Below are 27,295 nucleotides of genomic sequence, written 5' to 3'. Positions count from 1 at the left end.
AGGATCTCCCAGCTTCAGGACAACAAAGCCGTTTCTGACTTTTTTGTCTGCAGCAGAAAAAGAAATATCGGAAGCGGGAGCAGATTGAGGCATCAACTGCAGAGGAAGCCATTGAGAAAATGCTGGAGAAGAAAAAAATCTCCAGTAAGATCAACTACGATGTTCTCAGAGACTTGAACACAGGGGCTGGAAGTCCCAGCCCTTTGTCCCCCGACCCGCCCAAAGGCTCTTCTGCTCAGAAACGACTCAGTCGCCGTCGCCGCAGGAAGACCAGCGACACCAACCAAGACCTGGCTGCTAACGCCACCATCATGGGGAAGAGGTGAGGCCTGAGTCATGGAAGACCTGCAGCTCTGATGATCCTAAGGTCCTCATAGGTCCCCTCTGTGCTTCAGGTTCCGCCACCTAATCTCCACATCACCAAAGAAGAAGACACCTGCTCAGGTAAACACACAAACCTAATGCTCTTCTCTAAAGTCATCATCATTTCCTACCCTGCCTGCCCTATGCGTGAAAAAACTCTAACCCCAACATGGCGCCAGTGTTCAGCAGCAGGTCAGTGTGTGATTGGATGAATGGGACTGTGACTGTAAAAGGCTTTGTGGCTTAAAAGCAAGGTAGAAAAACGTCTTACAAGTATGCACCATTTACTATGTATTTACCATCTCTCACCTGCTGGCCAAAGGTCACACCTGTGTGGAAATGGAGACCTGCAGACTGAGCTTCTCATCGTTTGTTTGATCAGCAGATAAATGTATGTCTAACCATCAGCCATAATGTCTCCAGAAGCTCCAGCATAAACTAAAGCCAGAGCAGCAGAGCAAAGCCTCATGGTTAACCCCCAACCATCACCGTCTGAGCACCACCAGGAGGCTAGACTGTTCTTAGAGTCCCACTCCCATCCTCTTTTGATCTACTGTAAAAGTGTCTTTTAATTAGGATTAAGCTGTTTTTAGCCAAAATATAAAAAGCTGTGTCGCTTTCTAGTTTAGATACAGATTCCAGCTCAGACCAGGAAAACAAAGACGTTCATGGATGTATTTGTCTGACAGTGGATGATCAGAATGGAGCAGAGCAGGGAGACTTTGGCCTAGTGATATTTTTAATCCATTCACACATTTCTGAGTATTCCTCTAAAAACCTGCTCTGTGAGCACCAGCCCCTCCCAATCCACGAAAACATGTGGTTGTTCTTACATTGTGACATCACAAAGAGAGGAACAGCCCCTTCCAGGAAGATTCTGCACTGCTAGCTCCGCCCCCAGGCTAACACACACCCACTTTCTCTGTGGAGCTAGCAGTGATCATTTTATATGAACAACATGCACATCCATCTTTGCAAAAGTTTAGATGTTTGTTTTCGAGAGAGAAATACAGACACACAGCTGAGGCCGGCCCTAGGATGATGTCATGAAAGGGGCGGCATCCAAAGGGAGCGAAAGGCGGGGCCTCAGAGATCAAGTTGTCTTGCTTCTGGGTAGTAAAATGAGTTGTGAAAATAACTCATATTTCATTAAATAAAATTCTTCTCTAGCCAAAGGTGTAATATATTATCATATATGATAATATACATGATAATGTATTATATATATAAATACTGTTTACTATGAAATGCTTCAGAAAAGCATGATATATAGACCCTTTAAATAATACAAAATATGTAAACAGGGACTGTGATAGGTCGTCTCAAACTAAAATTTAAAACACAAAAAAACAGAAAACCCCAACCTTAGCTGCAGGCCTGAGTGTCCTTCCAACTCTGCTCAATTCTGCTTAAGGATGAGCAGAGACGGATCCCCGCTGACATGACAGATGAGCAGTGCTTTATTCTGACAGCAAAGACGTCAGAGAGCATGCAGCCTTGGTTCAAGCAGGACCAGAGAAAACTGCAGCTGCTCCAGGCATCATCACCACAGCTTTGTTTCAATTTGTCTCAGTCCATTCAGGTTGAACCCGCGGTCACCATAGCAACACATTCAACGGAGCCACCTGATAGCGTTCCAGATGCAGGCTTCACCCCTTCAGCTGCTCTACCGCCTGCAGAGGAAGATGAAGAAGAAGAGGAAGAGGAGGAGGTGGAGAAAGAATGTGTCAGTGCCCTGCAGCTCGTAGGAGGTCAGTCCAGGACGGGGTCTCACCATCAGACCATTTGGACGGTCACTGACTGCTTTTTTGTGATTGGCAGATTATGGCTGTGAGGCAGAGGAGGAAGAGGTATTTTAGCCCCGCCCCCTGAGCCCCCCCACTGTAGGAATAATCTCCGTCCAGGCTGAGGATACTGCAGGGGTCAAAGTTCAAGTGTCCAAAAATGTTTTCCATTTTCTGATGAACTGGTTTTAATCGGATTTTATTCTGAATCAAGCGTTTATTTCATGTTATATTTGAATGTAAATTGAAAACAAAAACGTACACATACACAGTGTGTCTTCAGTGTGTTAGAACCCACCAGAACATTCTTTCAGAAACCAGAAATGAAGCTGATAATCATTTTTTAATCAGACTCCACGCTTTTAAAGCAGACTAAGTCAGAGAAGAGGGTTGCTGGTTTCACCTTTTAAATGCAGGGACCCTCTGCTGAGATGTTCTGAGATGTTCAAGCGACACTTCTTAGATATTAAAAAAGAAAGGATTTGTAGAAAAAATAAATGTACAGAAATGTTGAAATATTTGTGCCTGGCGTCTGACACCTGCTTGACTGTTGATCCCAGATGTGTGTGAGTGAAGGGGGAGTGAAAACACTGAGGAGTGGAGCATGTCATTGTGTGTCCATCTAATGACATTCAATGTGCTTTAACGGTGATGAGCAGCTGGATGGCTCAGTTGGCAGAAAACAAAAAACAAATCCAGTGTGGGTCCTCAGGCAAGAGCCTTCATCCTGCTGCCTGTCTGGGTCTCCCTGACCCAACCCAAATACAGGGTTGGGTCAGGAAGGGTATCCGGACCGAGTCACTGTGACAACCCCAAAAGGTGAACAACGTGCTTCAGCAGTGATGAAGTGACTGAGCAGCACTTCATCCTGCTGCTCAGCAACAAGATGAACATGATTTCCCTGAACAGTCTGATAGGGAGCCTGACAGACGAGCCATAGGGATCAACGGCTCAGTATCCAAAGGCTTGCTTAATAGCATTAAAGTAGAAGCGCTTCCAACCCTCCTCGGTGGACCCCTCTTGGCCTGCAGGGACCCCTCGGCACTCCATTCTCAGCTCCGTCTCATCTCCATGATCCTCCAGCTCCAGACTGACAGCAGCAAAGTGTTCTGAAGGAAAGTGCGCAGTAAGCCGAGCACACATTCAAACCACCACAGCATCCTTCAGGTGGACTCACCACTGGGCCACGTCCTGAAGCGCCACTTCATGTGAATGCGCTGGTGGGGCACCTACACATACAGCAGCCATGGTGATCTGAGCATACTGTATGACCTATAACATGCTGACATGTGATTGGTTGGTTAGGTGACCTCACCAGCTCTGTGAACTCTCCGTGGACACTTCCATCCAGATGCCAGAACTTCCCGCCTTTCCTGCTGTCCACAGCTGCCGGCAGTCTTGTAAAAACTTGCACAAACTGTGCAGAGAACAGGCATTGCAGGGAACTGGACCATTACTGCTACTTCTGGACTTTAAGTTAAGGCCCAGATAGAGGTGCTGACAGGACTCACTACAGTCTGGGAGCACCGTCACACCGAGTTCCCGGTGTGCTGCTGCCGTAATAACATGGTTGGGTGAAGTTTCACTTAATCAGCGCTCAAGTAAGACCCAAAGATATGTGCCAAATCCCACACCTGTATGCCCATCTCCATCCAGTGTGGACCAGGAATCAGCTTTAGCTCGTCTTCTAGGCCAGTGGGCATGTAGGAATAGTGCAGCATCCTTGAGAGCTGGACATTGTTTCCCAAGCCCACTCCCAGACTTGGGACTGTGTTTAACTTTGGGCTAGGCCCAAGAAGAACTACACCACAACTGTTCTACAATACAGCAGTGTGGCCGTGTAACTGCTTTCTTTGACTAGAGTGAGCGCTTGTGTTTCTAACTTAGTAGCTCTAAATGCTGCTGGTTCACACAACAACAGTGAATGTGACTTTGGTCAATCCGGTTTGGTACCTCTTGGTTGATAAAGGTCTCATAAAGTTCTTCAGCAGAAGTCCGGAAACTTTCTTGAAGGTTGAACCCACAGGTTGGGATAAGGACTCCTGTGGAAGTTTGGGTCGGGCTGGACAAGCTCTTTTGAGATGGGGTAATCTTCAGGAAAGCAAAGATGAGTCAACACTCTTACCAGTTTACCATTAGCCAGTGCTGGGTTAGAAATACCAGCCACCTCTACCTGAGTTCTGGTTTTGACAAAGTTCCGCTTGGCTTTTGCAGGAACTGATGGATCTTTCCCATCAGCAGTTGGAAGAATCATCCCCTGACTAAACTCTGTAAGTTCAAAGGTCACTGTTACTACAGGGTTCTGAGGAGCAGGTCCTCGTGACAGCTGAGTAACAAACCTGATTTAAGGTCCTGAACGTACTTGGTCAGAACTCTGCGGACCTCTTTAACCCCTGTCCTTTTCATGAGGTCAAGGAGTGGTGTGTTGGGCTGATCCTTACACAGAGACACATTGATCTGGACAGGAGCATGCTCATTACAGAGATGAATACAATTGTACGTATGCTGAGTCCCTAGGAGCCTGACGCACATCCAGGTCATCTTCATCGTTCTCGTCGGACAGGTTGGAGACCTCTACAGTACCTCTGTACTTCACTCCACCAACTGATGTTCCTGAAGAGGGAAAATAAGAACAATTTTGTAAAAATCAGAAACACCACTTCCTTTGTAGATAGAACTAGAGATATCGAAGAATAGATGAACAAATCAATAAAGGAATTGACAAATGGGGGAGGGGGGTTGATGAATAAATGACAGGTGGATGTGTAAACAGCAGGATGAAGTCAAAGTCAGTGGTGGGGATATTCATAGTCAGACATCTTCAGTGACGTCACTGACCCAGCCAGCTGGCCTTCAGCTGCCACTCGTAGAAGAAGAAGAGTTTTCCTTTGCGGTTGTTGATGGAGGCTTCTCCATCTAACTTGCTGACCTCAGTCATCAGGCAGACTCCTTCAGGTCCCTCCACCCGAATGCTGAGCAGGAGCTGACGTAGGCGATCTGAAGACCAGGCAGAGACATCCCTTTCTGTCCTGCAGTAGGGAGGGGGGGTGATGAAGCGTGAGTCTCAGCTGTTCCTGAAGTTCTGGAGACCCACCCACCTCTGACATCAGAGCCTTTAAAAAGAACTGGACACGTACCCAACCCACTGCTGGGACACATGATACTCTTAACACACAAGAATAACTCATCTCAAAATATCCCACAGAACCTCCATAATCTGTTACTGTTATGTGGGGTTTCCATGACAGCAGTGAATTCCTGGTTTCATTCAACAGGAAAGAAGAGCCCCTACCCCAGGCATTGATTCAAAAACTTGATTCAAACTCAGATGAAAGTCAAACGTTATAACTACTAAGTGAAGAAAAATGTTGAAGACAAACTAAGCCTCCTTCACCGATGTTTTAAACAAAAAGTACGGAGCCCCCCTCCTCCTGACAGTCTCCAGACTCATCACAACAACACAAACCACAGCAGAAGAACACTGACCAGTGCCAGTTGTTGACATTTGTTGCATCAGCTCTCTCCTCAACAATCCAGCGAGGATCTCCTTCCCCCCATTTTGCCATGAATGCTCGCAGATGTGTGATCCGTTTGGACTGAAGATGAAGACTTAATGTTGCAATGACTGTCTGTCTGCCGACAGCACAAGGAGGGGGGGGGGGGGTCTCTTGACTGAGAGCAGCTGAAAGATGAACCCTACACTTCCTGTGGGGCCTTTCAAAATAAGTCTCACAGATAGAGGGTATCTAGAGAGTCGTCCATGTAATGTCAATATGTTCGTCTAAAGCTCCTAACCAAAACCTCTTCCACTTTCGGCTTCTCCCATCAGGGGTCGCCACAGCGAACAAGTCGCATGGTAAATTTGGCAATGTTTTACGCCGGATGCCCTTCCTGACGCAACCTTCTCAAGCCGGGCTTGGAACCGGCAGAGGTGGAGAAGGGAACAGGGAGCAGCCCGGAGTCGAACCCGGGTTTCACGGACGGAAGGCGCCGCAAACCAGCACGAGCTAAACTGGCTCCTCCTAACCAAAACCTATGACAACATTATTCAGCCTTCAATCAGCTGGACTAGTCACCTGATTTGACCTGATAGAAATAGAATGAAATAGACTGGTTTCCCCCGTTGGAAAACAAGTGTGTACATTTGCACACAAAGATATTTATCAAAATCTTGCTCCAATGTTTGCCCATTGTGGACCTGTGGGGCTAGTTTTTATATTCCATTTACACATGTAAAAGTACTTTGTGACTGCAGATGAAACTCTCAACCAAGCTTCAGTTTCACATGGAGCATTTCAGACTTTTGTGGAAAGCAGTAGCAACAGAATGTGGAGCACTGTCAGATCAGGTTTAGCAGGGTTTGCTATGTCCCACAATTCCACATTAAAGAAAATGCTTCCTTCTCTAACATGAAGACCAAAGTAGTCAAAGAAAATTCCGTTTTTGCCTAAAACAAGAGAGGTATAATGTATAAATTAAGAGGACATGCATTTTCCAGAAAAGAATTACAGGAATTAAACAGGAAAAATTGAGTCTGAATGAGAGACACACAGCCGGTATGTCCCTAAAATAAAAGGCTACCAGGAACCATCAATCAGACACAGTTTGATTGATGGCTAGTTCTTTGTGTGTCGTGGTAATTGGATCCTGTCTATGGAAGCGATTTTGAAGCATAATTAAAAATAAAAGTCAAAACCAGAAACGCCTTTTCATTTTCTAAATGAAACTGCATTTTTTGACTCAAAATGAAAATGAAAAAGCAATCCACTAAAATGCTTTTTCATTTTCTTCTTCAAAACCGTTTATTCTGTCACTTAATTAAAATGATAATGAAAATGGTATTTGACATTTCATTTTCAAAAAGTTCTCTGGTAATGAATTTTGCTGAATTCATTTAGAAATGTCTAACTTGACAATTAAAATGGATAAATAGAACTGCTTTTTTCATTTTCAAAATGTAGCTGCATCTAATGACTCAAAATTAAAAATACTTCAAAATGCTTTTTCATTTCTACCTAAAAAACGCTTATTCTGTGTCATAATTAAAATGAAAATGCAAAGAGGGGATTGCATTTTCATTTTCACATTCACCCTGCGAACGTTGTCACATAATTCAATTAGAATTTGCATTTCCAGCGGGGAGGCGGGGCGATGACGTCAGAGCTATCCCTGTGTGTCCGGCTGCTAAGAGACACAGACATACTAGCAGCAGTGGAGCTTTGTGTTAGCGGCAGAGAAGAGGGCTTTGTGATGGTTGTGAACTTCTGATGATTGTTCACAGCTTCTCAGGACTACGTAGCAGCATTTCTGCCTTGTGCGTTTGGGACCACAGCCTCCTTTGGAAGCCCCCACTGTCCACACGGTGGGAATTACATCAGCCTTTATTTTGTCTGGTCATCACTTGAAACACAAATTCATATGGTTTAGTTTTTAAGGTCAGCACTTCCGCCTTCGGCGATCCGGCTGCAGGTCCGAAGATAGCTAATCGTCCGGGGGAAAGTTTCAACGAACTGCAGTGCGTCCAAAGGAGGACCACAGAAGGTGTAACTGATGCTACATAGTCCCGAAAAGCTGTGTACTTTTATTTTTAATTATGGTACAGAAACGCTTCCATACCTGTTGTCCTCATTTGTTGGTACTTCTGCTATCCATTAACACATGGATTCTGAACTTTGCTTGTCCCTCATTTCACGGATTCTGCCTGACCCAACAGCAAAGGACTGTGAGGGATTTTGCACTATTCTGCTCATTGTTGCCCAGTAGCAGACCACACCGCCTCCTGCCTCGTCTCCTGCTACTTCTCGCCTCTGCAGCTCATTGAATCAACCTGCTGTCTTAAGTTGTTGCATTTTAGGGTCCACTTCTTTATCCATCGAGTTTGGGCATCATGTTTGTTATAAAATGGGGCTCAAAGCAACGTTTTCTCAATCAGTCACACTGAGTCCAATGCACATTTGACCATTTGCAAATGACATGATGAGGTGGTTCAGAGTCTCTGAAGATTATTTTTTTTATCAACACTGCCCACTGTGTAGCAGGAACATGCTTCCCAGCTGCAGTCAATCCCCTGATTACCCCTCCTAGGTAATCAGGGGATTAAGGGATTAACCCTTGTGCTATTTTAGATGCCCCCCCCCCCCCCTTCCATTGAGGTGTTCTCCCTACCATGACAAAGGTGGATAAAGGTGGAAAGATTTCATGGACACCAGTGAAGATCACAAATCATTGAAGAAAAAAGGTTCAGAGCACTGTCTAGTGGGTCTAGATGACCCAACTCCCAGTGTTAAAGTGCCTAGGATAGCACAAGGGTTACGGGCGGTCAAGTGCCCATTTCTTGGTGACCAACCTGCTGTGCTCTCTGGTAAGTATGGAGATGCTCTCTCCCTATGGGCCTGGTTTGGGGTCTCAATAAAGTTTTGTTTGTAGCCAAGAAAGAGAACTCTGGCATCAGGAGCTCCCATCGACGCTCAAGCATGTTTAAGGTATGACTCTCCTCACTAGAGATGGGATAATGCCTCAAGAAGTGTGACACATTATCCAAACTGTGACACTAGTGATGGGCAGATGAAGCTTCATGAAGTGATGAAACTTTCATCCAGTTAGTTCGCTCAAGCGCTCTAGGAGGATATCTAGTGGATGCAAAAAATCTGTTGAATTTGAAATGTGACACTTTGAAAAGCCAATGAATGGACATGTCAGCAAAATAAAGTTTAACATGTATGTTGCCAAGTACTCTGTTAACCTATGACTTTGGTGTTCAATCATACAGAATAACAGACTAAAAGTGGATTCATTCAGACATTTCAGTGAGACGACAAGTTTTTGCTCCAAGATGATCTCTTTTGGTAGAACATATGAAGCTGCAATGAGCTCCAGGATCCAACAATCCCTCCTTTTCAACAGTGATGAGTGGCTGACAGTCTTTGATCATCTTCACCACGGCCTCCTCTGCTGGTTAGGAACTGAACACTAAAGGAAATATTTCCTTTAAAGATCTGTCATTTTACAAACAATATAGCAGAGTCACACAAAGCCTTCGGTGTGTAATAAACTATTCTTAATCAACATATTTGTGAGATACTCACATGAGGATCTGCATATTGTCTGACAAGTTAGGCTCTAACACGTGCCCACCAGGGGAGCTGGAGGGAAGCCCGGGCATCTTCTGCTGCCCCCACAGACCCGGTCCTGGATGAGCGGATGGAGATGTTAAGCTCTATAATGCCTCAGCGTTGATGAAGTGTTCTTTTTGATGCTCTGTGGAGTTGACACTTCTCTTAATGCCTACAATAAAATAAGGTTCATTTATCTGAAATCAATTCAACTTTCTTACAGAAAAGGATAGACGCATGTTTCATTCAAAAACTAAAAGCAAACAATGTCCAAAGGTGAAAAATGTTGACTTTTTTGCTATCAAAAGATCAAAATGGTTCCAGACTGGGGGAAATTTCTTATTGGAACGATCCATGTAGTCAGAACAGTTTCATCTCCATTCAACAAATCTACAACACAAGGCTAAACGCAGCAACACTCACAAACACAATTTGGCACAACTCTCCCAAACAAAAGCCGTCCTGACAGCCTCCCTAATCCCAGGACTCTTCCTGGGTTTAGGGAGGCGGCTTTTCCAAACTCCCCTCTTCCAGATTCTAGACTGTTATTGAAAATGCCTGAGAGAAAATGTCAGTTAAGATCTGTTCACAAGTTCTGTGAGCTGCAGAGACATAATGTTTAAATGAATGCAAAAAAAAAGATCATCTGAGCTCAAAAAGGATGCAGCTAAACGTACCTTTTAGCATGAAAAATGCAGAAGCTTGGAGTCCAGTGGGGTCTCTGCCAACCCGGGACCCTGCAGAGAGTGGAAGTCAAATGGATTTTTCCAGGAGGGACTTCTGCATCTGGCACCCCCGCCCCGTCTCAGTGGACCACTGACACGAGTATTTTGTCCAGTCAATGGGTGTACTCACAAAGGCATTGGCTCCTCCCACAGGTGAGCTCTTAGGTATGACTGACGTGGTTTTCTTCGCGGAAACTATTGAGTTTCATGATGGAGATGAAAAAAACCATGAACGTCTGGTTTTTACTGATAAATACCAGGTTAATGGGCGGAAGAGCAGAAAACATCTGCATGTCAACGCGGACCCCTTCAGGGCCGTGTGGCCGGGAGGAGGTTCCGCTGCGACCAGAGGGGGCGCTGTTTCCCCTCTGAGGGAGGAGGGGAGTCGCCGCCCACCCTCAAAGAAGAATCAGTCAGGAGGAAGAGGAGCAACAGCTGGAGGAAGAGGAGCAACAGCTGGAGGTGTCGTCTGCACCGTAGAGGTTGGCATCAGTTATCAATTAGTCTGATTGTGTCTGTTGTTCGTGTCAGCTGTCGTCATGTTTACGTCACTACGTTCGTCAGGAGATGTTTGTTAGCCTGCTAGCATGCTAGCATCTCAATTGCGGGTGCCCAAATATTTTCACGTCAGCTCTTCTTTACCTTATCTGTAAACAACAAACAACGTCTCACGACACCGAGGCTGGCGGGGGGGGGGGGGGGCTGAAGCGGACAGCGGGGGTTGAGTCTGCAGACGGTCTGACTGATGAAGATGATGAAGAAGAGGCAGCAGACCGTCCTTTCCGGCGCAGGTGCTCAGCGGAAGTCCTGACCATGATGGAGCTTCCTGTTAAATCCTGTCAGTATTGTTTCCTTGGACTCCGTGAAGACTTCCTCCGTCTGCTGTGGCTCTGAAGGCTTGTGGAGAGTCTCATCCTTCCTGTGGAAAAGCCCACGTAAAGCTGCGACTCCGCCAAATCTTCAGGACCTCTTCCTTTTGGAGCTAAGACTGTCAGTCTGTGGTCTGAGGAAACTGACCGCTCCACGAGCCGCTGCCTCTTCCTCCAACACCCCAGACTTAGACTGAGCTCACTGTAGAGATGAGTTGCAGTAACTGCAGCAGGTGGATTAAGGGGAAAAAGGTCAAACATGCAACACAGCTGAGGCCCAGGTACAGACAGCGATGTCTTTCAGGTGCCTCTAACCTCCAAAACAGAACCATCTCCACTTCACCACTTTGGTTCGGCCTCTTCCATGACGTTTGGGATCCATCCTTTCAAACGGATTCATCCTCGAAGCGCCGTTACGTTCCGTGACATTCCGAAAGCCGGAATGAAACTGCCTGCAGCAGTGTGTCTTTTTCAAAGACTCGTAACTTTGGCAGCAGGAAATTCAACCAGCAACCCTTTGGTTGGGTTTGGTTCTTCCGACTAAGTTTTCCATGGTTGTTTTTAGGCTGCATGTGTGATCTGAGTTTGAGGTGAAAATCCACAAGCATCACTGCAGAAGGCTCATGTCACGCCTTCCCAGCAGCGCTCTCACTGCAGTGTTTCCAGGCAGCAGGTGTATATTTCCACTGTATGTTCTTTTAGAAGAACCTCCACCAATTGTTGTGGACCCCCCTGCTTACAGCCCCTTATTTTGAAAACCCACCAACCTCAAAGAATGACAGAGTGGTGACCAATGTCTCTGAAGCGGATTCTGTCTCTGCAAACAGATGATGAGGAGCAAGGCGGATGAGGAAGAGTACTGGCACAGTTCCAAGTTCAAGGCTTTCACTTTCGAGGACGAAGATGAAGAGCTCAGCAGGGTAAGATGCTTTTAAGTGAAGTCACTCAGACTCCTTTGTCTGTTTTCTGATGTGTCCAGGTCTAGACTCCTTCAGAGTTCCTCTGGGTCCCATAGGGTTCTTTGGGTTTGTGAGGTCTCCTTAGTCTCTTAAGGTTCTTTGGGGATCTCAGTGTCACTCTGCATCCTTCGCCCTTTTTGTTTCTTTAGATCTTTCAGATTTCTTCAGAGATGTGAAATGATCCTTTTATGCTCTTCAAGTTCCTTTGGGGTTCTCTGGGTTCATTGGAGAGCCATAGATTTGTTTTGACATCTTTGGGTTTTTCAGGTTCTTCAGTTGATGTTTATTTTTCTTAGAAGTCCAAACCAAGACAGCCTTAGGTTTCTCTGTTCGGTTTAACAATCTCTACAAAAATAATCCATCACTAAGTGAAGGTGCTCTGATGAGGGTTGTGGGTTTCTGTTGTGTTACTGAAGTGGGGGTGAATAAAGTTGGTTGAATCAGGACTGTGCTGTGATAGCTGAAGGAGTCAAAGCAGGCGGTTAACAGCATTCGGCAGCTGGTGGAGGAAGATGATGATGATGACACGGAGAAGGTCAGCTGGAGTGGAGAGCCAGTTGGCAGTAAGTCACCTTAAGGTGGGGGGGGGTCCTGCTTTGTGACTGGCTGCAGGGATATGACCTAGGGATTGGTTTTTCAGGTATCTCCTGGTCCATCAAAGAGATGGCAGGGTCCAATCAGAAGATAGACAGAGAACCCGCCTTCCCCAGAATCCCAACAGAACCATCAACCCTTAACAAAAGTCACTCCGGACTCTCTCTGAGCTCCCTGTTCAGAGGTATGTGGTGGGAACGGGTCATGTGACCCAGACAGACAAACATCTGACTTACATCTGTCTGCCTGCAGGAAAAGCAAAATCAGAAAACTTCCAGAGCTTCTCCGACGGTCAGTGATGGAAACATGCATCATTTTAAGACTTAAGGCCACTGTCAGGTCTGTTGAGGGATCCCCAAATCAGAGAAAGAGGATTGTCTGATGTGATGACCACAGATGATGGAGCCCTTTGAAGAAACCTTTTGACAATCCTTATTCTTTTGTATTTCTTGCAAGGTCACCTCAAAAGTGGTTTCATGTCAGCTGCTTATAGATGGGCTGAACTGTAGACATATAAACGCATGAGAATCTCTGATGAACCCATCTGGTTCTGCAGAACAAAAGAGAGACTTTGAGAAAGGGGGACCGCATGCCCAGGGGCGTTGACTCCACCCACCTCAACAACATTCTGAAAATGGCAATTACTGCTATGCCCACCCACCTGCCAATCAAAAACCATGCTCCTAAACATGCTAAAAATGGAGCTGCAGTTCAATCAAAAGAACTGGGGAGGGGGGGGGTCAGTTTACTAGTACTGCATTTAGAAGCTAACTCCACTCCTCCTTTGTTTCAGCATTCAGTGACTCTGTCCGGATCTACGCTCCCGAGTTACGAAAACCTAAATCTGAATACAAGGTGCACTTCTATCATTTGGTTACAGATGAAGGCATTTACTCTGGTTCTGATGATGTCACTGTCCGGTTAGGATTATGTCTGCGACTGGTCGCCGGAAGAAACGGTTCAAAGGCTGCTGCAAGGAAAGGTGACAAACTGCACATACATGTACTTCATAGCTGCAAAGTACTTCAGTATAATTTAGCATAACTTTGGGGAGTTTGTTGTACTCCAGTGTAGTCTGCTTTAGTTAGGGGTGTAACAATCTGTTTATCCAACCAGATCGATCTGTCTGAGGCAAGATGTTAATCAAATTAAATTGAGCTATACTATTAAGAAATCATTTCAAAATGAAATAAATCTATGAATCAATCTTGGAAAATACCATCTGGATTGAGGTACAGAAGTTTATTTTATTATAAGGTAAAAGCGACCAATCACAGCCATCAACACACATGTGATGTCATCAAACACGGATCAGTCCATCATTCCAGTCCAATGTGTGGAAAGACTGAATAAAGTCATGTGACCATCCAGTGTCTAGAATGTTCTAAGAATGTTCCCTTTGGATTCTTTGGATATGGAAAAACAACAGTGGTGAACTTTAGGAAACTAACATGTGAATGGATTTGACATTCATTCTAGTTTACTTGTTTGTTTGGACACAGATTTCATTTCCACTTGATGATCTGGAAGAAATCAAATTATTTAAAATGAACCCATCGGATCAGATCCCAGGAATCGGTTTGGCAACCACAAACTATGAGATGAATCGAATCCTTGTTAAAATGAATCGTTACACCCCTAACTTCAGTGTATTAAAGCCGAATAATTTCTTGTTTTTAGTTTATGTCTGTGTACTTAAGCTTAGTTCAGTGTTCAGTATTATACTTCAATGTATTTCAAGATACATGAACATACTCCAGTGTTCTACAGCAGGAGTCCCCAACCCTTTTGCCACTGACCTCACCGGTCCGTGAGTGACTTACACAAAATGACATCTTTACCAGTTGATGTAGTGTCTGAATTTGTAGGATGTTTATTTTGAAGAAACTCTCAGATTCTCTCCTCCAGACCAGGATGTTTGTCTCAGTCACCTTTGTTATCTACGCCCACTACCTTCTTAAAGCGGCGCGTTGGCATAATACACAACCGCTAAATTGAAACCCCTGAGCTAGTAAAGTTAACTAAAACCACCAAGCACCTTTTGAAAGTTTCTTTGTGCAAAAAAGCCAGTGTGGTGGCTTAAAAAGATCTTTATTTAACAGACAAAACTAGGAGTCTTCACCCAAAATATGGATTTATTGTGACAGTTGTTCCCACACGTCAAGCCTACTCTGCATATATGCAGCAGCCGCCTCTAATATAATATAAGATAAGATAAGATATTCCTTTATTAGTCCCACGATGGGGAAATTTCCGTGTTGCAGCAACAGTACAGGTTCAGAGAGCGATATATAAAGAAAAAAGAAAAATACACAATATAAACACAATATACACACATACATTGCAGTCTATATATATATCTATCTATAATCTAATATTGAGAGGATGCTGCTAATAAAGTTCTAAAAACAATTGCTTCATTATTATCATAATCATAATTAAAATAAATAATAGTTATTGTGGTTGTCATATAATTTTATTGTGTTGTATTTATTTGACACACTTTAAAGGTCTGTCTGTAAAATATTCTCTGACTTTAAACCCATATGTGCAAAAAGGACCTCTGCTCTAGAGAATTCTACAGTAGGCGAGAATGTGTCAATGCATGAAGAAACACACTAGTTCAGTTAGGTGCTCTAAAGCAGTGTTTTTCAACCTTTTTTGAGCCACGGCACACTTCAACCTCGACAAAAATCCCGCGGCACACCGGCATTCAAAAAAAAAAAAAAAAAAAAAGGAGAAACTCAGTCTGTATTGATCCACAGTCCCTTCATGATCTCACATGCATTTTCTGTGATAATTGTGGCAGAAAAAGCTGGAAGCTGCAGCTGTTTTTTAAAGATGTAATAAAAGTTAAGTTAAATAATTTAAAAACTGTTTGATTTGAGGTCGTTGTTTCACAACGTTAAGAGGAGAGAGTCGTGCACCCAGACGCTCACACTGTCACTTTAATAACCAAATGCATCATGGGAGATGTAGTTCAAAAATCCGCCGAACGCAGACAGACTAGCGTCTCTGAGCTTCATTGTTTTGTTCACTTTTTCCACAGTCCGACACCGGATTCTGTGGAAAGCTACACCGCTAAAGACGAGCTTTAGCTGGTATTTTTCTTAGAACTGAGAGACTTTTCAGCAGAATTCAGAACAAGGAAGTGAAGACTTTAACCACTTCTGATTGGTCAGAATGATGACATGTGATTAAGATCCCAAGACTTATTGGTGGAGACAGTTAAAGGGGCGCAACATTTCCTAACACAGCTGAAGCTGCGGCTAAATCACGGTATCGTCATCCTTATCAAAATGTATTTAATAGAATCAAATAAACACAAAGAAAAAAGTATTTTATGATCTTTCATATTCCCAATTTCTTAGTGTTTTATCAGGGCCTGTTGGGATGAACAAAGAACTGAGATCCTGGAGATGGGAAATGTTTTAGATCAGTTAATGAGGGCAATTTCCCACGGCACACTTGACCATCTCCCACGGCACACTAGTGTGCCGCGGCACACTGGTTGAAAAACACTGATCTAAAGTGTGTGAAAGTAGACTATTCATGGATTACTAGCTTGTAATTTATGCAGACTGGTACCAATAGACTCACAGACCTGTGCTGGTCAGCACTCCGGGGCTTTGGGACCTCTGCTGTGGCGTACTTCAGGAGACTCTAGAGCAGGGTGTCAAACTCCAGGCCTCTGGGGCCGTTTTTTCAGAAATCCTGCCTTATCTGCTGCTGTTCACCCAGATCAGGTGTGTTTGGCCAATGAGGAGAGGAGCTACAGTGGTTGGTTGGAAAACATGTTGGATACCGTCCCTCGAGGGCTGGATTCTGACACCCCTGCTCTACAGTATTTCTAGCTTTAGTCTACTGTTGTGTACTTTCAAGTATTTTGACATTGTCTGGTGTATTTCAGAATACTTTAGCCTGCTGTAGTAATTAATAATGTACTTTACTATAGCATACACTAGCCTATTCATCACACACTAGTTTACTGTTGTGATCTTTAGAATAATTCTGTTTACTCTGCTCTAAATTAGTGTACATGGAAGCATACTTCAGGATGCTGGAGTGTAATCCAACTTACTTTCACACACTTAAGTATTCTTTTGTATTCTCTTACATACTCTGGAGCTCTTCAGTTTAAACTCTAGTGTACTTCTATGGTTCTAAGTACACTGTTTGCCATACCTCGGCGTATACTACCATAGTTCAGCTTACTGTAGCGTACTTCACTATCATAGTTTAGCTTACTCTAGCGTACTTCACTACCATAGTTCAGCTTACTATAACGTACTTCACTACCATAGTTTAGCTTACTCAAGCGTACTTCACTACCATAGTTTAGCTTACTCTAGCGTACTTCACTACCATAGTTTAGCTTACTCTAGCGTACTTCACTACCATAGTTTAGCTTACTCTAGCATACTTCACTACCATAGTTCAGCTTACTATAGCGTACTTCACTACCATAGTTTAGCTTACTGTAGCGTACTTCACTACCATAGTTCAGCTTACTATAACGTACTTCACTACCATAGTTTAGCTTACTATAGCGTACTTTACTACCATAGTTTAGCTTACTCTAGCGTACTTCACTACCATAGTTTAGCTTACTCTAGCGTACTTCACTACCATAGTTTAGCTTACTCTAGCGTACTTCACTACCATAGTTTAGCTTACTAGAGCGTACTTCACTACCATAGTTTAGCTTACTGTAGCGTACTTCACTACCATAGTTCAGCTTACTATAGCGTACTTCACTACCATAGTTTAGCTTACTGTAGCGTACTTGACTACCATGGTTCAGCTTACTATAAGGTACTTCACTACCATAGTTCAGCTTACTATAGCGTACTTCACTACCATAGTTTAGCTTACTATAGCGTACTTCACTACCATAGTTTAGCTTACTCTAGCGTACTTCACTACCATAGTTCAGCTTACTGTAGCGTACTTCACTACCATAGTTCAGCTTACTGTAGCGTACTTCACTACCATAGTTCAGCTTACTGTAGCGTACTTCACTACCATAGTTCAGCTTACTCTAGCGTACTTCACTACCATAGTTTAGCTTACTCTAGCGTACTTCACTACCATAGTTTAGCTTACTCTAGCGTACTTCACTACCATAGTTTAGCTTACTCTAGCGTACTTCACTACCATAGTTTAGCTTACTGTAGCGTACTTCACTACCATAGTTTAGCTTACTGTAGCGTACTTCACTACCATAGTTTAGCTTACTGTAGCGTACTTCACTACCATAGTTCAGCTTACAATAGCATACTTCACTACCATAGTTTAGCTTACTGTAGCGTACTTCACTACCATAGTTCAGCTTACTATAGCGTACTTCACTACCATAGTTCAGCTTACTATAGCGTACTTCACTACCATAGTTTAGCTTACTATAGCGTACTTCACTACCATAGTTCAGCTAACTCTAGCGTACTTCACTACCATAGTTCAGCTTACTATAGCGTATTTCACTGCCATAGTTTAGCTTACTCTAGCGTACTTCACTACCATAGTTCAGCTAACTCTAGCATACTTCACTACCATAGTTTAGCTTACTCTAGCGTACTTCACTACCATAGTTTAGCTTACTATAGCGTACTTCACTACCATAGTTTAGCTTACTCTAGCGTACTTCACTACCATAGTTCAGCTAACTCTAGCATACTTCACTACCATAGTTCAGCTAACTCTAGCATACTTCACTACCATAGTTTAGCTTACTATAGCGTACTTCACTACCATAGTTTAGCTTACTGTAGCGTACTTCACTACCATAGTTTAGCTTACTCTAGCGTACTTCACTACCATAGTTTAGCTTACTCTAGCGTACTTCACTACCATAGTTTAGCTTACTAGAGCGTACTTCACTACCATAGTTTAGCTTACTGTAGCGTACTTCACTACCATAGTTCAGCTTACTATAGCGTACTTCACTACCATAGTTTAGCTTACTGTAGCGTACTTGACTACCATGGTTCAGCTTACTATAAGGTACTTCACTAACATAGTTCAGCTTACTATAGCGTACTTCACTACCATAGTTTAGCTTACTATAGCGTACTTCACTACCATAGTTTAGCTTACTCTAGCGTACTTCACTACCATAGTTCAGCTTACTGTAGCGTACTTCACTACCATAGTTCAGCTTACTGTAGCGTACTTCACTACCATAGTTCAGCTTACTGTAGCGTACTTCACTACCATAGTTCAGCTTACTCTAGCGTACTTCACTACCATAGTTTAGCTTACTCTAGCGTACTTCACTACCATAGTTTAGCTTACTCTAGCGTACTTCACTACCATAGTTTAGCTTACTCTAGCGTACTTCACTACCATAGTTTAGCTTACTGTAGCGTACTTCACTACCATAGTTTAGCTTACTGTAGCGTACTTCACTACCATAGTTTAGCTTACTGTAGCGTACTTCACTACCATAGTTCAGCTTACAATAGCATACTTCACTACCATAGTTTAGCTTACTGTAGCGTACTTCACTACCATAGTTCAGCTTACTATAGCGTACTTCACTACCATAGTTCAGCTTACTATAGCGTACTTCACTACCATAGTTTAGCTTACTATAGCGTACTTCACTACCATAGTTCAGCTAACTCTAGCGTACTTCACTACCATAGTTCAGCTTACTATAGCGTATTTCACTGCCATAGTTTAGCTTACTCTAGCGTACTTCACTACCATAGTTCAGCTAACTCTAGCATACTTCACTACCATAGTTTAGCTTACTCTAGCGTACTTCACTACCATAGTTTAGCTTACTATAGCGTACTTCACTACCATAGTTTAGCTTACTCTAGCGCACTTCACTACCATAGTTCAGCTAACTCTAGCATACTTCACTACCATAGTTCAGCTAACTCTAGCATACTTCACTACCATAGTTTAGCTTACTGTAGCGTACTTCACTACCATAGTTCAGCTTACTATAACGTACTTCACTACCATAGTTTAGCTTACCAAATTGTACTTCACTACCATAGTTTAGCTTACTCTAGCGTACTTCACTACCATAGTTTAGCTTACTCTAGCGTACTTCACTACCATAGTTTAGCTTACTCTAGCGTACTTCACTACCATAGTTTAGCTTACTGTAGCGTACTTCACTACCATAGTTTAGCTTACTGTAGCGTACTTCACTACCATAGTTTAGCTTACTGTAGCGTACTTGACTACCATAGTTCAGCTTACTATAGCGTACTTCACTACCATAGTTCAGCTTACTATAGCGTACTTCACTACCATAGTTTAGCTTACTATAGCGTACTTCACTACCATAGTTTAGCTTACTCTAGCGTACTTCACTACCATAGTTCAGCTTACTATAGCGTACTTCACTACCATAGTTCAGCTTACTGTAGCGTACTTCACTACCATAGTTCAGCTTACTGTAGCGTACTTCACTACCATAGTTCAGCTTACTCTAGCGTACTTCACTACCATAGTTTAGCTTACTCTAGCGTACTTCACTACCATAGTTTAGCTTACTCTAGCGTACTTCACTACCATAGTTTAGCTTACTCTAGCGTACTTCACTACCATAGTTTAGCTTACTGTAGCGTACTTCACTACCATAGTTTAGCTTACTATAGCGTACTTCACTACCATAGTTTAGCTTACTGTAGCGTACTTCACTACCATAGTTCAGCTTACAATAGCGTACTTCACTACCATAGTTTAGCTTACTGTAGCGTACTTCACTACCATAGTTCAGCTTACTATAGCGTACTTCACTACCATAGTTCAGCTTACTATAGCGTACTTCACTACCATAGTTCAGCTTACTATAGCGTATTTCACTGCCATAGTTCAGCTTACTCTATCGTACTTCACTACCATAGTTTAGCTTACTCTAGCATACTTCACTACCATAGTTTAGCTTACTCTAGCGTACTTCACTGCCATAGTTCAGCTTACTCTAGCGTATTTCACTGCCATAGTTCAGCTTACTCTAGCGTATTTCACTGCCATAGTTCAGCTTACTCTAGCGTATTTCACTGCCATAGTTCGGCTTACTCTAGCGTACTTCACTACCATAGTTTAGCTTACTATAGCGTACTTCACTACCATAGTTTAGCTTACTCTAGCGTACTTCACTACCATAGTTCAGCTAACTCTAGCATACTTCATTACCATAGTTCAGCTAACTCTAGCCTACTTCACTACCATAGTTCAGCTTACTCTAGCGTACTTCACTACCATAGTTTAGCTTACTCTAGCGTACTTCACTACCATAGTTCAGCTAACTCTAGCATACTTCATTACCATAGTTCAGCTAACTCTAGCCTACTTCACTACCATAGTTTAGCTTACTGTAGCGTACTTCACTACCATAGTTCAGCCTACTCTAGCGTACTTCACTACCATAGTTTAGCTTACTCTAGCGTACTTCACTACCATAGTTCAGCTTACTCTAGCGTACTTCATTGCCATAGTTTAGCTTACTCTAGCGTACTTCACTACCATAGTTTAGCTTACTGTAGCGTACTTCACTACCATAGTTTAGCTTACTGTAGCGTACTTCACTACCATAGTTTAGCTTACTGTAGCGTACTTGACTACCATAGTTCAGCTTACTATAGCGTACTTCACTACCATAGTTCAGCTTACTATAGCGTACTTCACTACCATAGTTTAGCTTACTATAGCGTACTTCACTACCATAGTTTAGCTTACTCTAGCGTACTTCACTACCATAGTTCAGCTTACTATAGCGTACTTCACTACCATAGTTCAGCTTACTGTAGCGTACTTCACTACCATAGTTCAGCTTACTGTAGCGTACTTCACTACCATAGTTCAGCTTACTGTAGCGTACTTCACTACCATAGTTCAGCTTACTCTAGCGTACTTCACTACCATAGTTTAGCTTACTCTAGCGTACTTCACTACCATAGTTTAGCTTACTCTAGCGTACTTCACTACCATAGTTTAGCTTACTCTAGCGTACTTCACTACCATAGTTTAGCTTACTGTAGCGTACTTCACTACCATAGTTTAGCTTACTATAGCGTACTTCACTACCATAGTTTAGCTTACTGTAGCGTACTTCACTACCATAGTTCAGCTTACAATAGCGTACTTCACTACCATAGTTTAGCTTACTGTAGCGTACTTCACTACCATAGTTCAGCTTACTATAGCGTACTTCACTACCATAGTTCAGCTTACTATAGCGTACTTCACTACCATAGTTCAGCTTACTATAGCGTATTTCACTGCCATAGTTCAGCTTACTCTATCGTACTTCACTACCATAGTTTAGCTTACTCTAGCATACTTCACTACCATAGTTTAGCTTACTCTAGCGTACTTCACTGCCATAGTTCAGCTTACTCTAGCGTATTTCACTGCCATAGTTCAGCTTACTCTAGCGTATTTCACTGCCATAGTTCAGCTTACTCTAGCGTATTTCACTGCCATAGTTCGGCTTACTCTAGCGTACTTCACTACCATAGTTTAGCTTACTATAGCGTACTTCACTACCATAGTTTAGCTTACTCTAGCGTACTTCACTACCATAGTTCAGCTAACTCTAGCATACTTCATTACCATAGTTCAGCTAACTCTAGCCTACTTCACTACCATAGTTCAGCTTACTCTAGCGTACTTCACTACCATAGTTTAGCTTACTCTAGCGTACTTCACTACCATAGTTCAGCTAACTCTAGCATACTTCATTACCATAGTTCAGCTAACTCTAGCCTACTTCACTACCATAGTTTAGCTTACTGTAGCGTACTTCACTACCATAGTTCAGCCTACTCTAGCGTACTTCACTACCATAGTTTAGCTTACTCTAGCGTACTTCACTACCATAGTTCAGCTTACTCTAGCGTACTTCATTGCCATAGTTTAGCTTACTCTAGCGTACTTCACTACCATAGTTAAGCTTACTCTAGCGTACTTCACTGCCATAGTTTAGCTTACTCTAGCGTACTTAAGTGGACTTGTTCTTTGTTCAGGCAGTGTCTCTGGAGAAGTTCCGTTCACTGCAGGACAAACTGCTGCTGCTGGACTTTGCAGTCGCCGCTCATGATGGGAACGTCATAACTGCAGTAACTTCAATGCTCTAATACCTTTCATCAGAAACCTTACATGCCGTCTCAGATTTCTTAACAGCTGATGTCTCCATTTGTCTCAAGGTTTTAATTCACCTAAAGAGGTCTCTACGTAAAGGTGAGTTTCCTGGATGAGTTCTGTCAGGATGGATCTGGGTTTCTGGCTGACGCCCTTCCTTTCCGGCTCAGAGGTTCTGTTTCGTGAGCTGCAGTCCAGGCAGACGGCTCTGAGGCATTTCATCCACTACCTGACTGAGAGCAGAGAGCAAAAGCTGCTGCTTGAGCTGCTCAGGTATGAACACACCTGAACACAGCAGCATGCACGTCACAAATCTGACGCCTTTGTTGTCCTTAGGGCTCTAGGCAGGACAGAAGATATGGCGGTATGTGGTACTCGGTAGTACTGAGACACTGATTCTTTCCTGTATTATTACATTTGAGCTGAATTGTTTCATGTGTTTCCATGGAAACAGTTGCTGCAGTATAAAGAACACCTTATCATCACAGATGAAAACAACAAGCGAGACTTCCTGAAGAGCTGTCTCAGGTCAGAGACCTGATCAAAGAGCTGATCCGCTTTCATTTGGTTACCACGCCTGTAATCTGATTGCAGTCAGTAATGTTAATCCGGTTTCTGTTTGCCAGCCTTCCATTTTCTGCAGAAGACTCTACTCACGTTCAGGATCACTATACACTGCTGGAGAGGCAGATCATCGTTGAGGTAAGAAACCCGTTCAGATCTGGTCTGCATTGGTCCAGCGGTTGTCTGATGCTTTGGTGTTGTTGCCAGGCAGCAGACCGGCAGGCGGAGCGTGGAGGAAAGGTGGATATATTCCAGAAGTTTCCCAGAAAAGCTTCGATCCTAAACATGCCTCTGATCACGACTCTGTACTACTGCTGCTTCTACCACTACGGGGAGCCTGAGGTGAGTGCTTCGTCCTGCAGCTCACCTGCACAGGTGGGCTCAGAGCCACAATGCAGGGTTGTGTTCTCCATCTGCAGGGGACCTTCAGCAGCCCTCTGAATGTGCGACGCACCTTCAAGGTGAGAATATTTCCTCTGTGAAGTCTAAGCACAGAACTCTGAAGTTCTGACTCCGCCCCTTGTCACCTCAGATCTCGGAGAAGCAGTACTTTGTAACGGCGCTGGCAGCAAGGGCGAAGCTCAAGGCGTGGTCGGATGTGGACGCGCTGTTTACGGGCAGGAACTGGTTAGGCTTCACCAGAAAGAAATCCCCTTTGAGCTTCCACCGGGTTGTCGACGTGCTGCAGAGAAACTCCGCCCCTACACAGGTGAGGGGGGAGCCAGACATACCAATTTAATGGTCGTTGAACTAATCGCTGAGCATGCCGTTTCTGGACTTCGGGCAGGTGCTACAAGACTATGTTGCCCTAATTGATGATGCAGAACTGAGGATCAGTTTGGCTCAGAAACTGAAATGCCATGACATCGTCATCAGCGTAAGTCCGCTCTTCATCATCATCAGCCAGGGCTGCCCTCCGCTGGTTAAAGCTTTCTTGTCTCAATCAGACGTTCCGCGACATGAAAGACCGGCAGATGCTGGTGGCCTACAGAGGAAAGGTGGAGCCAGGCTCGGCCCCCGAGAGGAAGATTGATGATCTGCTCAACAACCAGGTAAAGGCAGAGGAGAACCAGCATCTTCATTCACATCAGCAAGTCCAGCCCAACGTTTTTCTCCTCTTTCAGCAAATTCGCTGGAAAAACTGATGAAGCTGGACAACAGAAGGACAGCTGACTCCTCACACGAAGCACAAAGCAGGCCCCAAACTCCTCACTATTACTGTATTCCTGAAACTTTTTGTACAAATAAAAGCCAAACGAAAACACAAACAGATGTTTCACATAAATGAATCAAAGTCTATCGCTTGATCCACCTCCGATCCTGTCTGTCACCTTCTACACAGACACAAAAAAGGGGGAACCCACACACCTTTTTGTTCTTTTTAACTTGTTCTGGTTCTACTATCACAAAAAGAGGTTATGTATTTTCAGAAAACCAGAGTGTAGATTTGTATAAACCCCTATTTGTTTTTTATTTATTTGTTACATTTAGTGTGTGTGGGGAGGGAGAGGGGAAAGGTGTGTGTGTGTGTGGGGGGGGGGGGGGGGGGGTAAAAGGGAGAGAGGTGAAGAATGTGGGGGATTCAAGTACTGATTGGAATAAGTTATTATTTTAAGCTGTAACAATTATACCAGATCTGCTGGAAAACAGGGGACCCACACATCTAATAGAAACCAAGGCATGATATGGAATCACCATAAAGCTGTTTTCATCTGTAAACTGAAGACTTTCCCCCCAGATGATGTATTTGAGTAAACATTTACTCCAATATCAGAAGACAAGTAACGTTGATATAACTTAGCAGACCTTGGCGTTGAATAAAACAGTTCCTCAAGTTAGTAGATCACAATTCCTTGATAGTACTACCTAGTACTTTATATAGTACTAACACACAAAGTATCGACTCAGGTTACTGTGTACTTTTTGAGTACTCTCTGGGTGACCGAGCTTTTCTCTTTATCTCTAAGAGAGCGCCCAGCCACCCTACAGAGAAAACAAATGTTGGTTGTTTGTATCTGGACCGTGTTCCAGTTGAGGAACAATGGCCTCAGACTCAGCGGTGCTGACCATCATCCCAGCAGCTTCACACTTTAAACTGTCCAAATGTATGCTGGGTTGATGAAGCAAACAGGACTACATCATCTGTAAACAGCAGAGAGGAAATCGTCTGGTCCCTAAACCGGACCCGGTCCAGCCCCTGGCTGTGCCTAGAAATTCTGTCCATAAAGACTATGAACAGAAAACTCAGCTGGAGGTGGAAAACATGGTCCACTCGGATCCCACTCTCCCTCGCTATCTGTTTGAAACTCTCCTGGATGTGGGAGTTAAAGACCCATTAACAGTACGTTTGGATCTGCCAAGTCTTTCCAGCCTCCTTATCCGCCAGCAAATCGACTGGCTCCTTTAGGAGGACAATAGAGTGCCCCGTTGGGGGCTTTTCTAATACCCTTGTAAGAGACACCAAGATTGTTGGGGACTCCAAACTGCTGTTCAGCCTGTGGAACTACAGTCAGAGACTCATCTCCTGCCTCAAGGCCAAGAGACACGACTCTCTAGTCCACTAGGGAGAAGTCAAACAAATGTTGGTTGTTGAGCTAGGAGCTCATGCATAAGCCCACACTGGCCCTCCCCTCATCACGAGCAAATCCAGAATGGTGGAGAATCCAACTCCTCTTGATGGATTCAGTGTTTTATGTGCACGTGTTCAATATTTTATGTTTGAAAATTCTTTTCTTTCACATTCTATGCCAGTCTGTCACAGGGCACACAAGCAATTACACATGCAATGCACAACTTTACCCAGCAGTAGCCAGGACAGGCTCCAGCAACCCTGTGATCCTGAAAAGGATAAAGCAGGTAGAGAGGAATTTCTATACAAAAGTTACAATGACAATTTAACTAAGTTACACTATCTTACCAGAAGTATTTGCTCCCCCATCCCGATGATCAGAATCAGGTGTCCTTATCACGTGATCTGACCACAGGTGTATCAAATCATCACTCAGTCATCCAGACTGTTTTCACAAACATTTGTAAAGGAATGTTCCGCTCTCAGGAGTTCAGTGAATTCCAGCTGTCATTGGACGCCACCTGTACAACAGATTTGTATTTGTATTTATTTATTTAAGGGACAATGCATACAACAAACAGTGTAGAATACTCTAAAAGTAATGAGACACTGTAAATATGCAGGATTGTAGCCTAGGCTAATTTCCATCCTCTGTCCCGTTCTGACCATGGCCAGCCACCTAGAGACTAAAAATAAAATGAGTAAAACAAAGTAAAAATGTACATATATGGCGTAAAATTGCATTAAATAAATGACATAAAATTACCATAACTCGGATAACATTCAAAACTGTTTCAAATGCATAGTTCCCCAAAATATACATCAATAAAATTGCCAAAATCAGAACAACACTATGACAACTGTGACCACTTTTTTCACCCCCCAATGATTAATTTTTTATTTTTTATTTTTGTCAGCAAACAGTTTTCTGGCATTGTCCCTAAAGTTAGCTATGAGTGCAAGTTTGGTTTTCCAGCAGCCAAGATCTTAATTGTTTTGAGAAAGATAGAAGTGTAGAGAACTGTCGAATGCTTTCTGGGATTGTGTTCCAGGTTTGAGAGGCTCGAAAGGAGAAAACAGTCTGTCCAAAGCTGCTTTTTCTGGAAGGAATGATGCAGTCGCCTCTTGAACTTGCTCTGGTGCCTCTGTTTTGTCTTTTTTTGACAAAGTCCTGAAGTGGGGGAGGAGCCAGACCGTGAAGGATTTTATAGACCAATATGCAATCTGTATGTTGAATCATATTTTTGAAGCTCAGTATATTGTGTTTCTGAAGTATTTTACAATTATGGTGGCTTTTAGACTTTTTGTCCAAAGTTTTCAGAGCTTGTTTGTGAACAGCTTGTAGAGGTTTCAGAATGGTTCTGCATGCTGATGCCCAGCTGGTCATACAGTAGGTCATTTGTGAAACAATCATTGCATTATAGTACAGCTTAGCAGCTTCCAGAGTTAAGTTGTTTCTTATGTGTCTAAAATTTGATAAATTGAATTTAATTGAGTTCACAACCTTTTTGATGTGTGATTTGAATGTTAATTGTGTGTCAATTGTTATTCCTAAATATTTATATTCAGAGACAGATTGTATAGCTGTTCCATTTATCAATACCGGAGGGGTGTCTTGGTTAGTTGAGCTTTTAGAAAAATACATGCAC

The 27,295-nt window shown here is 43.3% G+C and overlaps 3 protein-coding genes across 8 annotated transcripts in view; 2 read left to right on the top strand and 1 right to left on the bottom strand.

The window, feature by feature from the left end:
* The window catches only part of LOC101168760 (transcription factor IIIB 90 kDa subunit), a 28,594-nt gene extending 25,929 nt beyond the window's left edge, over positions 1 to 2,665 (top strand). The window contains exons 16-19 of one of the 2 annotated variants that reach the window (XM_011492124.3): positions 57 to 322; positions 396 to 444; positions 1,937 to 2,114; positions 2,185 to 2,665. In XM_011492124.3, the coding sequence (XP_011490426.1) occupies positions 57 to 322; positions 396 to 444; positions 1,937 to 2,114; positions 2,185 to 2,222 (531 nt within the window). In that variant the 3' untranslated portion in view covers positions 2,223 to 2,665. Of the gene's footprint in view, positions 1 to 53; positions 323 to 395; positions 445 to 1,936; positions 2,115 to 2,184 lie in introns of both variants that reach the window. The other variant, XM_004084010.4, reaches the window with a different exon arrangement.
* Positions 2,331 to 10,241, bottom strand: LOC101174068 (activator of HSP90 ATPase activity 1). 4 transcript variants are annotated; one of them, XM_011492125.3, is made up of 11 exons: positions 10,115 to 10,241; positions 9,937 to 9,996; positions 9,233 to 9,335; positions 4,986 to 5,176; positions 4,678 to 4,760; positions 4,487 to 4,604; positions 4,321 to 4,415; positions 4,101 to 4,238; positions 3,463 to 3,564; positions 3,325 to 3,376; positions 2,331 to 3,256 (listed from the first exon to the last, which is right to left on the bottom strand). In XM_011492125.3, exons 2-11 carry the CDS (start codon positions 9,944 to 9,946, stop codon positions 3,099 to 3,101), a joined length of 1,050 nt encoding a protein of 349 aa, XP_011490427.1. In that variant the 5' UTR covers positions 9,947 to 9,996; positions 10,115 to 10,241; the 3' UTR covers positions 2,331 to 3,098. The 4 variants fall into 4 exon arrangements, with proteins under 4 accessions (XP_011490427.1, XP_011490429.1, XP_011490428.1 ...); XM_011492127.3 differs by having other exon boundaries at positions 9,233 to 9,431; positions 10,115 to 10,240; XM_011492126.3 differs by having other exon boundaries at positions 9,233 to 9,404; positions 10,115 to 10,240.
* Positions 9,937 to 24,345, top strand: vipas39 (VPS33B interacting protein, apical-basolateral polarity regulator, spe-39 homolog). 2 transcript variants are annotated; one of them, XM_020714620.1, is made up of 21 exons: positions 9,937 to 10,137; positions 10,245 to 10,466; positions 11,681 to 11,773; positions 12,273 to 12,375; positions 12,453 to 12,590; positions 12,659 to 12,697; positions 13,200 to 13,261; positions 13,332 to 13,388; positions 16,441 to 16,473; positions 22,399 to 22,491; positions 22,579 to 22,612; positions 22,684 to 22,786; positions 22,850 to 22,877; positions 22,968 to 23,041; positions 23,140 to 23,215; positions 23,285 to 23,419; positions 23,497 to 23,538; positions 23,610 to 23,786; positions 23,865 to 23,954; positions 24,025 to 24,129; positions 24,202 to 24,345. In XM_020714620.1, the coding sequence occupies exons 1-21, from the start codon at positions 9,952 to 9,954 to the stop codon at positions 24,220 to 24,222; spliced, it is 1,911 nt and encodes a 636-aa protein (XP_020570279.1). In that variant the 5' UTR covers positions 9,937 to 9,951; the 3' UTR covers positions 24,223 to 24,345. The 2 variants fall into 2 exon arrangements, with proteins under 2 accessions (XP_020570279.1, XP_020570280.1); XM_020714621.1 differs by lacking the exon at positions 16,441 to 16,473.
* The last annotated feature ends 2,950 nt before the right edge of the window (positions 24,346 to 27,295 follow it).

The sequence above is a fragment of the Oryzias latipes genome, chromosome 24, assembly GCF_002234675.1.
Source record: "Oryzias latipes chromosome 24, ASM223467v1".
Lineage (NCBI taxonomy): Eukaryota > Metazoa > Chordata > Actinopteri > Beloniformes > Adrianichthyidae > Oryzias > Oryzias latipes.
This window is presented reverse-complemented; position numbering and strand designations above follow the sequence as displayed.

Bases quoted from the DNA above. Each gene is read 5' to 3' on its own strand.
- LOC101174068 (XM_011492125.3), bottom strand. The intron at 4,416-4,486 runs GTTTGTTACTCA...TTGAACTTACAG, and splicing joins CGTTCAGGACCTTAAATCAG to AGTTTAGTCAGGGGATGATT. The intron at 3,377-3,462 runs GTGAGGTCACCT...CTGTATGTGTAG, and splicing joins ACGGAGAGTTCACAGAGCTG to GTGCCCCACCAGCGCATTCA.
- vipas39 (XM_020714620.1), top strand. From the start codon at position 9,952: ATGCAGAAGCTTGGAGTCCAGTGGGGTCTCTGCCAACCCGGGACCCTG. The intron at 11,774-12,272 runs GTAAGATGCTTT...GTGCTGTGATAG, and splicing joins AAGATGAAGAGCTCAGCAGG to CTGAAGGAGTCAAAGCAGGC. The intron at 23,539-23,609 runs GTGAGAATATTT...TTGTCACCTCAG, and splicing joins ATGTGCGACGCACCTTCAAG to ATCTCGGAGAAGCAGTACTT.